Below are 10,708 nucleotides of genomic sequence, written 5' to 3' on the forward strand. Positions count from 1 at the left end.
TTCTCTATAAACGGAGGGCGAAGTTGTGGTTTGAATGTAGGATAGTTTTGTCCTTCAGCTCAACATGAAAAAACAGGGAAGTTCCCCACACACGTTTCACAACCCCAAAATGCTGCTTGTGTTATCCAAGATAGGTTGAGAAGACACCCTTCCCAACAGCAAAGGGCAAGTTCCCTTTCACAGAGAAAAACCAACCCCCTGCAGCCAGCCAGCCACCTGCCATCTAGTTCAGTGATGGCGAACCTTTTGAGCTCGGCATGTCAGCATTTTGAAAAACCCTAACTTAACTCTGGTGCTGTGTCACATATAGAAATTTTTTGATATTTGCAACCATAGTAAAACAAAGATGTATATTTTTGATATTTATTTTATATATTTAAATGCCATTTAACAAAGAAAAATCAACCAAAAAAATGAGTTCGCGTGTCACCTTTGACACGCGTGTCATAGGTTCACCATCACTGATCTAGATGATGGAGATTCAAACCCTAATAGCAAGAGCTGGCAGCTCTGCCTTAGCACACTGATGTCCAACAGAAATATGTTAGCCACCTATACAAGTTCCAATTTTCTAATAGCCACGTTAAAAAATAAACAAGTAAATGTTCATTTAACTCAATATATCCAAAATATTATAATTTCATCATGTAACCAATACTTGAAAATATTGTGATATGTTGCATATTCTCTTTCCTTTGTCCTGGGAATCCAGTGTGCATTTCAAACTTACAGCATGCTATTCCATTCAGGACAGCCACACTTCAAGCGCACAACCGCCACTTGTGTCTATTATCTACCATACTGGACAGCATAGCTTTAGCATGATGGTCACTTCTATTTCAGAATCACGTGTAACATTTTCACATGTATTTCATACTTTAATCATTTTTTTAAATTTTTTTTTATTGATTTCAGAGAGGAAGGGAGAGGGAGAGAGAGCTAGAAACATCAATGATGAGAGAGAATCATTGATCAGCTGCCTCCTGCACTCCCTCTGCTGGGGATTGAGGCTGCAACCTGGGCATGTGCCCCAACAGGGAATCGAACTGTGACCTCCTGGTTCAGAGGCTGATGCTCAACCACCGAGCCACGCCAGCCGGGCATTAATCATTTTTTTAATGAATTCTGACATCCTTCTTAGTGCATATCTATCCCTCTCCACTAAAAAAAAAAAGAAAAAAAAAATTTTTTAACAAGAAAAAAACAACACTATTTGACTAGCCATTCATAGCCAAACCAGAACTAACTGAACTATTAAGAGAAACCTGGACGGTTAACCTCGTTCAAGAGTTTGGTAAACTCTGCTTAGACTTATTAACTGTTTAATGCATTTTATGACTTTGAGCATGATTGTTTCTGTTGGAGCAGTCATCTACAATTTTAGGCAGGTGTCAGGGAAATGTGACTAGTTTTTCAGGAGTACACTTCTCAGTCAACATTTCCACACCACACTGTACCAATGAGTGTGCTCCTGAAAATTTGTGAACAGTGAAAAGTTTCCTTTCCACTAAAGAAAGAAGTTCTTTAAAAGAAAATTAGAGAGATGTATTGTCTATTTAATAAGCTTTTAAAAAATATTACTAAGTGAGACCAGAACCTCGTTTTGTTCACTGCTCTATTCCCAGAGTCAAGCTTATGTGTGGGGAGCACAGAGAAAGCGCTCAAAAAGTTGTTGAATGCACGAATGAATGATGGGTTTTCTTAAAATAAGGGGGAAGTATACAGTGATTTATATCTAACTAGTAATAACATCACCAATATTGTCCATTTTTATTTTGTTATCTCACCTGAGAATATTTTTCCATTGATTTTTAGAGAGAGTGGAAGGGAGAAGGAGAGACAAACATCACTGTGAGAGAGACACATCTGTTGGTTGCCTCCCACACATGACCCCGCCAGGGCCGGGGATCAAGCCTGCAACCAAGGTATATGTCCTTGATGGGAATCAAACCTGGGACCCATCAGTCCACAGGCCGACACTCTATCCACTGAGCCAAAGTGACTAGGGCTCATCCATTTTTAAATGACTACTACATGTATGGTACTGTGGAGACTTAGGGTCTACTTGGGAGATGACAGAAAATTGTGTACAATTGGGTATAAAGGAAAATTAAGAGTACCAAGTATGTCCTTTTAATAATGAGTAGGCTTTCATTTGCCTACTAAGGACCAGACATTTATTTTATGTGTTGTTAAACATGCTAGTCTCAATCCTCGTTAAAGGAAATGTAACAACAAATTATAATTTTTGCTTTGAAGGAGAAGAGCAGAGGGTGTTACGAAGCAAGAGGTGCTTTGGGCTGGTGGTTCAGGAAGAATTCTCTGAGAAGGCATTGTGTAAGTTGACATGCGAAGGTAAAGTTAGAGAAGCAATTTCAGGTCCAGGTTCTGTGATACAGGAATAACATGGATTCAGAAAGGAACTGAGAGAAAGCTAATTTTGACTAGAGTCCTCATTACATGCTATTACTTAAAAGTTGTTGCATCAGAGAGCAAGGCCTTGTAATATAGGCAGTGTTTGCTTAGCAAGAATAAATCCTCCTACTACTAGACAATGTACAGGGATGGCCAAGAAAGTTGTTCATATGGAAAATGATACAATAATTAAATAATAATACAACAATAAACTCTTTCGAGTACTCACAACTGTAAAGCTTCTTCTGCCCACCCGTATACATTAGCTCCTCAATGAGACAAGGACGCAAACAGGCTAAGTTAGTTGAGATAAGACATTTACAGTAAATGAGCAGCTCCTCTGCATGCATCTATCATACATCCCATTTGGGTCTTCTCTGCAGAGGGGCCGGCTGGCTAATGGCCTTGGGCCAAATTAGAAGTGAAAGGCAAGCCTCAGCCCTAGCCAGTTTGGCTCAGTGGATAGAGCGTCGGCCTGCGGACTGAAAGGTCCCGGGTTCGATTCTGGCCAAGGGCACATGCCTGGGTTGCGGGCTTAATCCCCAGTAGGGGCCGTGCAGAAGGCAGCCAATCAATGATTCTCTCTCATCATTGATGTTTCTATCTCTTCCTCCTTCTCCCTTCCTCTCTTAAATCAATAAAGAAATATATATTTAAAAAAAAAAGAAAGAAAGGCAAGCCTCAAACTGGGCTGGGGGCAAGCAAGAGCTGCTTGCTCAGGGCTAAGAAGAGCTGGTGATCAAGCCACAGTACAAAGCATTTGGTCAGCCTCATTTTTTCTCCAAGAAAATGAATGTTTACAGTTATGACATGCACTGACTGCCAAAGGAAGTCTAAAAAGAATAACCACATTATTAGATATTTTTAGCTTTTCTTTTCATAAATATTTTGTGTCACTGCTTTCCAAATAATTCCAAGTCTTCCGAGTTAGCCAGAAGAAAAAAAAAAAGGAGTGAAGAGTGTGTTGTTCATATATGAGGATATATGCATCGGTGACTAATTTTCTTTGAAATTCAGTTAAAGGATGAGTCTTTGTGGGTCCTGCTCACACAAACACAAAACTCCAATGGATCAATACTATGTAAGAACAGGATATATCAGACAGGAAGACGAGATGTGTAAATCACCATGTACCAGGCAAAGGACTGTTGGGAATGTTTACATTAAATAATATAGGGATTAACCCACTTCAGATAAAAAGATACAACACAGAGACTAAAAGTAAAGGGATAGAAGAAGATATTTCATGCAAATGGAAACAGGAAAAAAAAAAAAGCTAGATTGCAATACTTATATCAGACTAAACAGACTTTAAAACAAAGGCTAGCCCAGCCAGCATGGCTTGGTGGTTGAGCTTCGACCTATGAACCAGAAGGTCCTGGGTTTGATTGCGGTCAAAGGCATATGCCTGGGTTGTGGGCTGGGTACCCAGTATGGGGCGTGCAAGGGGCAGCTGGTCAATGATTCCCTCTCATCATTGATGTTTCTCTCTCTCTCCTTCTCCCTTTCTGAAATCAGTAAAAATATACTTAAAAAACAAACAACAGCCGTGGCCGGTTTGGCTCAGTGGATAGAGCGTCAGCCTGCGGAATGAAGGGTCCCGGGTTCGATTCCGGTCAAGGGCATGTACCTTGGTTGCAGGCACATCCCCAGTGGGAAGTGTGCAGGAGGCGGCTGATCAATGTTTCTCTCTCATCGATGTTTCTGACTCTCTACCTCTCTCCCTTCCTCTCTGTAAAAAATCAATAAAATATATTCTAAAAAATAAAAATAAAAAACAAACAACAACAAAGGCTATATTTAACAAGAGACAAAGAATGACATTTTATAATGATAAAGGGATCAACCCAACAAGAGGCTATAACATTTATGCACCCAACATAGGATTATCTCAATATATAAACCAAATATTGAGGGACAAAAAGGGAGAGATCGGTAGTAATAGTCATGGTAGGGAACTTTTAACACCCCATTGACATCAATAGGCAGATGATCCAGACAGAAAAATCAACAAGGAAACAGTGGCCTTAGATGACACATTAGATCAGATTTAATTTCTATTTTTAGAACATTTCACTCCAAAGCAGCAGAATATACATTCTTCTTAACCGCACATGGAACATTTCCCAGAACAGACCACATGTTAGGCCACAAAACAAGTCTCAACTAATTTAAGAGGACTAAAATTGTATCAGGCATCTTCTCCAATCACAATGGTATAAAACTAGAAATCAATTACAAGAAAAAAACCTGAAAAGTATATACAGGTGGAGGCTAAATAATATGCTACTATACAATCAACGATTAACAATGAGACCAAGAAAGAAATCAAAACATACCTTGAGACAAAATGAAAATGAAAACACAACAGCCCAAATATCTGAGACACAGCCAAAGCAGTTCTAAGAGAAAAATTCATTGCCTACCTCAAGAAACAAAAAAAAAATCTCAAATAAACAATCTATCCTAAAACCTAAAGGGACTAGAAAAAGAATAAATAAAGCCTAAAGTGAGTATAAGGAAGGAAATAAAGACTAGAGTGAAAATAAAACAACAGAGCCTAAAAAGAATATACAAATGAGCAATGAAACCAAAAGCTGGTTCTTTGAAAGGACAAACAAAACTGATAAACCCTTAACTTGACTCATTAAGAAAACGAGAGGGAGGACCCAAATAAAGAAAATGGAAAATGGAAAAAAAAATTATAATCTGAAAAAGTTAGGACAGCCAAAATACTTTTGACGTTGTAAAACATCAAAACTTCTAATGGAGCCCTGGCTGGTGTGCTCAGCGGGCTGAGTGTCTTCCTGTGCACCAACAGGTCACCAATTCGATTCCTGGTCAGGGCACATGCCCACGTTGCAGGTTCAGTCCCGGCTGGCGCACATACAGGAAGCAACCGTTAATATTTCCTTCTCACGTCAATGTTTTTCTCTCTCTCTCCCTCCTCTCTCTCTCTCTCTCTCTCTCTCTCTCTCTTCCTCCCTCCCTCCCTTCTCCCCTCCCTACCTCTCTTTTTCTCTCTAAAAACAATAAAAAACTTTTTTTTTTAAGTATGAGTGGAAAAAATAGATAAATAAAAAGTGCGAGTGGGGCCCTGGCCAAATAGCTCAGTTGGTTAGAGTGTCCTGATACACCAAGGTTGTGGGTTTGAACCCCAGTCAGGGCACATACAAGGGCAAACCAATGAATGCATAAATAAGTGGAACAATAAAAATCGATGTTTTTCTCTCTCTCTAATCAAGTTTTTAAAAAGTGTGAGCGGTTCGGAAGACTATTTCAAGTTTTTCAAAACCTCTTGGGTAGGGGGAGGTGGAAGAGGTTAAAGGGGATAAATGGTGATGAAAGGAAATCTGACTTTGGATAGTCAATACAAAATACTGCTGATGGCCCTAACTGGTTTGGCTCAGTGGATAGAGCATCAGCCTGTGGACTGAAGGGTCCCAGGTTTGATTCCAGTCAAGGGCATGTACCTTGGTTGAGGGCACATCCCCAATAGGGGGTGTGCAGGAAGGAGGCAGCTGATCGATGTTTCTCTCTCATCGATGTTTCCAACTCTCTATCCCTCTCCCTTCCTCTCTGTAAAAAAATAAATAAAATATATAAAAAAATGCTGCTGATGTATTACAGAACTGTATACCTGAAACCTAAATAATTTTATTCAATACATTTTTAAATAAAATATAATTTGGAGACAAATTTTTAATTCAATTACACTGTAAAAAAAAAAAGATCTCTTTACTATTCTACTTCTAAAGCAGAATATCCTTATTCCCATTAACTACCAAAGGCTCAGAAAGAAAAGTGATCACCTTAGATATGGAGTAAGATGTGCTCCAACAGATTAATAATTTTGATCAATATCTAGTCTTGGAAGTCTAAATGTGTCCTGTATATATAGGTAGTTTGATTTTGTTGGAAACTCAGAGAATGATGAATTACAGACCTGCCCACATTCTTGGTTCTGCTTGAAACAACAATAGAGTGTACCCACAAGTCTGAATTACCAACACTGTAATAAAGATGCATGCAGAAAAGGAGGGGGTCAACATCTTAAGAAACACCTAAATTATAGATGTCCATTTTTGCAAAGGGACAATCAAAAATTTCAAATTATTTTTATAACCAAGAAGTAACAAAAAGCGAAGTGGAATCTGTGTCAGAAAACATGAGTTCCAGTCTTTCCCCTAAATGTGGCCCCTTAGTCAAATCAATTAACGAGGCCTTACCTTTCATTATGCTAATGCTCCAGAGGATCTTTGGGAAAATCTTAAGATAGGATCTTTAAACCCTCGAAGAGCCCATTATTATCAAACCGGGAAAGCACTCATTCATTCAACTAATACTGCATTCAATGCCCAACCACTGTGTCAGGTACTGACTGGGACCCTGTGAATACAGTAATAAATGTGACATTCAAACTGCCACAAACAGGCTATATGTTCATTCCCTTTACATCCTTCCTACTGGTTTTTAACCCTTTTCCTTTAAAAAAAGAGGGTACCAACATAAAATAAGAAATAAAATGGTAAGCAGTTGCTTTATATCTGTAAAATTTTTGTTATTGTTGGAGACAGAAAAAAGTTGGGCTATGTTCCTTTGCCTGGCAAGAGAAGAAAGACATTTTTCACCCTCTCCCCCTTCCTCCCCATCCTGCATTTACCATAAACATCTTGCTTTCTCTGGATATTTTCAGGAGTTCTAAAACTACATGTTCTGGCTTTTACACCAGGGGATTCAGCACCCCCCCCCCCCCCGCCCAAAAAAAAATCATTATTATTGATAATAGATCCCTAGAGCAACACCTCTCTTTCCAACTCTCTAGAGAAAAGAAAAATTTCACTACTACACTTTATGTCAGAATGCTTACCTTATTCTTATAATTCCAAGTTAGCTAAAATGAAAAAGGCTTATCTAACCTTTGATATTGAGTACCCTGCTTTCTAAAGTTTACTTCCCTAACTTACAAATTTTATCAGGAATTTAACAGACAACCAATTCTTTAAATAAACTAAAATACCTACTAAAATTCAGAGTTTAGAACATTTTCTCCACCTGGCAAATAAGTCCTATAACACAGCACACTTTACATGTGTTATGTTAGAAGGGGAAATACACAGGCAATATAGCTTCAGAATATGCATATTAAACTCTTCAAGCAAAGAATTAGGTCTTATTGTCCTGATTTTCAGCAAAATACATGTAATGTTGGACTAATTCTAAATGCTAAATAAGTAACACTACATGAGTATAACATATATGCTAGGTGAATAATACATAAATTAATGAGTATAACACAAATATTATATTGAACTTATTAAGTCCAGAAAAAATAGATTTAAAAAAATTTGTTTTTATTGCTTTTAGGGAAAGAGGAAGGAAGAGGGAGAGATAGAAACACAGATTGGCTGCCTGGTGCACACCCCCTTCTGGGACTCAAGCTAAAAACCCAAGCATGTGCCCTGACCAGGCATCAAACCAGGGACTTCTCGGCGCATGGGACAATGCTCAATCAACTCAGACATGCCGGCCAGGGAATGATGTTTTTACTTTTAAAGCACCAACGCATCTCCACACCATTCCAACCTAGATACTTTGGCCCTTGTGAAGGAGCACCTCACACCTGCAGAAGCCAAGAACCAGCAAGTTTTCTGGAGATTACTAGCTACCTCGGGAATGGACTTGAAACCAGCACCATCTCTGACAAGCTCTAGTCTAAGTGTCAAATGGTGAGAGCAACATAAGTGGGCGGAGAAAATACAAAGTGGAGAATGAAAAGGGGAGGGCAAGAAAGAAAGAAAAGTGAAAAAAAGGCACAAGGAAATGCAATTCTTCCATAACCAATAGGGGGAAGAAGGGGATTTCTGATTTCCAAACTTCACAGCAAACTCTCACCATTAGAATACACTCTACTGAAAACAAGAGATCGTCTGCTGTGAACTGAATGTTTGTGACCCCTCCAATGTCATATGGTGGAGCCCTAATGTGATAGTATTTGGAGAGGGGGGCCTTTGGGAGGTAATTAGGTCATGAGGGTGGCCCCCACGACGGGATTAGTGTCCTCATAAGAGGAAGAGAGAGAGCCCTTTCTCCAAGTGCGGACACCGTGAGAAGTCAGCTGTCTACAAGCCAGGAAGTCCACGAAGGGGTCCTCCCTAGAACCCAACCATGGAGGCACCCAGATCTCCGACTAGCGGCCTCCACAACTGTGAGAAGCAAATATTTATTTAAGTACCTAGGCCGGGGTATTTGTTACAGCAGCCCGAGAAGACATCACTCAAAGTGACTAGTAAACAGTGCAGCCTTGAACCTTGGAAATAGTAGTCCAGAGGGGAGGACTTCATGCACCAGGCTTCACTCAGGATCACCTGCTACTGAGTAAGGGCACATGACTTCTCTCTCCCCCTTCTTCTGGTTTGGAAGTTAAGAGGTCGAAAAGACTAACACTTCCTAACATAAGAAATCTATCCTCGGAAGGTGGTTAAAGAACCTTAAAGGCTCTGGCAAGGAACCCCGAGCTGCACATGACTCGGTCCTCACCCGTGAACGATTTCCCTCGTTTCTAGTCTCCGGGACTAAGTTTGATAGCAATGCTTGGTGCACGCCTGTCGTTTTAAGAGCAACCCATTTGTTCCATTACAGCCTTCTCTAATCTGATGTGAGCCTGGCTGGGTTGGCAGGGCTTCCTGGTGTGGCTCCAAGGACCGGGAGGCTCAAGCGCCAGACTTGGAAGTCCAGCCCAAATGCCCCGTTTGGGGGAAAGCCTCTCTGCAAAACACGGCCTCGGTCGGCGGAACGGGCCCAAGCTCCCCGACCATCTTCTCCCAAGTCCTGCTTCCCACGGCATGCTTCCTCCAAAAAAGGAAGAAACCGGCCTAGGGCTCGGCGCCCGCCCGCTAGTATTTACCTACCACAGGAGCTTGTTTGCAAAACAGACTGGAGGCACCTACCGCTTGACTTTACAGGAAACGCCCAACTCTGACACCCGCCACCAAGGTCTGCGTGAGCGCCTACTACCGTCGGGCCCCGGTGTCGCTGAGCGCTCCCTCCCCACCCGGGGCGCGGGGCCCGGCGGCCAGCTCACCCTGCCCACCCCGAGCGACCACGCGGCCCTCCGAGCCGCCCAGGGGGCCGCAGGCCACGGAGCGGACCGGCACAGAGGCGCCGCGCGAGGACCTGACCGTTGACTCCGCGGGGGCGCGGAGGGCGTCCCGGGTCGCAGGGAAAACTCCGGGAGCGGCCCGGGGACGCCTCCCCGCCGGGAACGGCTCCCCCGCAGCCGGCCGCCCGAGGCGGGGCCGCGGAGGCCATCTGGCGCGGAAGGCTGGAGCCGGCTCGGCCTCCCCGCCCTTCCTCCTTCCCTGGCCCCGGGCGCCCCCGGCGCACGCCCGCACGCTCACGAGCACAAACTCCAGGCAGAAGCCCGGGATCCGAAAAGGCAGCGGCCACTTGCCCGCAGCCCCCTCCTCCCAGCCGGCGAGCATCCCCGCCCCGCGCACACACGTGGCGTCAGGGGTCCCGCCGCCCGGGGACCCCCCACCCCCCCAGGGCGCGACGGGCCGGGGCTGCAGCGCCGCGGCGCGCACTCACTTGCTGGCCGGCGCGGGGCTTGCCCTGGGGCGCTCTCTTGAAGAAGGAGGTCCTGGCGGTGAAGAAGAAGTCCTCGGCGTCCTCCTCCAGGCTGCTGTAGCCGCTGCTCATGCTGCTGGTCCAGGCGCGCGCCGGCCGCCTCCCCGGGGCGCAGGCGGCCAGGCCGGGGGTGCCGCGCCCGCCGGCCCCGCGAGGTTCTCGGCGCGCGGCCCCGAGCCGCCGACGGGCCGTCCTGCTGCAGCTGAGACCGCCGCTCAACCCAACCGCCCGGGCCCCTCGCGCCGCCTCCCCGCCCGGCTCCCGGCGCGGCCCGGCCTCCCAGCGCCCGGCGACCCCGCCCCCGGGGCCCCGCCCCGCCCCGCCCCGCCCCCTCCCGGTGAGGCTCGGGACGCTCCCCCCGCGGCCGCAGGTGGGGACCGGCGGCCGCCCCTTCCCGCCGAGCAGAAGCCGGAAAGCTCTGTTCGATGGCTGCGGGCGGTGGGGCTGGGTTCGGGGTCGTTTGCCCAACCTCCCGGAAACTGCCCGTTCCTCTGCGATCAGCCCGCCGCCGCCTCCCGGGGTCCCGGGGTCCCGGGGTCCCGGGGTCCCGGGGTCCCGGGGTCCCGGGGTCCCGGGGTCCCGGGGTGGCGGTGGGGATTGCCGGGCCACGGGGCCCCAGACCCTCGGGCGTCCAGCGGCGGTCTCGCCCCGGGCTGACCTCCCG

General features: G+C 45.2%; 1 protein-coding gene across 1 annotated transcript in view; it reads right to left on the reverse strand.

Moving 5' to 3' along the window:
- RASSF3 (Ras association domain family member 3) overlaps nucleotides 1-10,275 on the reverse strand; it is an 80,981-nt gene extending 70,706 nt beyond the window's left edge. Inside the window, exon 1 of the mRNA XM_070409802.1 lies at nucleotides 10,006-10,275. Within this exon, the coding sequence (XP_070265903.1) occupies nucleotides 10,006-10,116 (111 nt within the window). The 5' untranslated portion in view covers nucleotides 10,117-10,275. The remainder of the gene's footprint in view (nucleotides 1-10,005) is intronic.
- Between the last annotated feature and the right edge of the window lie 433 nt (nucleotides 10,276-10,708).

This window comes from Myotis yumanensis, unplaced genomic scaffold (genome assembly GCF_028538775.1).
Source record: "Myotis yumanensis isolate MYYU_CA2020_CCGP unplaced genomic scaffold, mMyoYum1.0.hap1 SCAF_3, whole genome shotgun sequence".
Lineage (NCBI taxonomy): Eukaryota > Metazoa > Chordata > Mammalia > Chiroptera > Vespertilionidae > Myotis > Myotis yumanensis.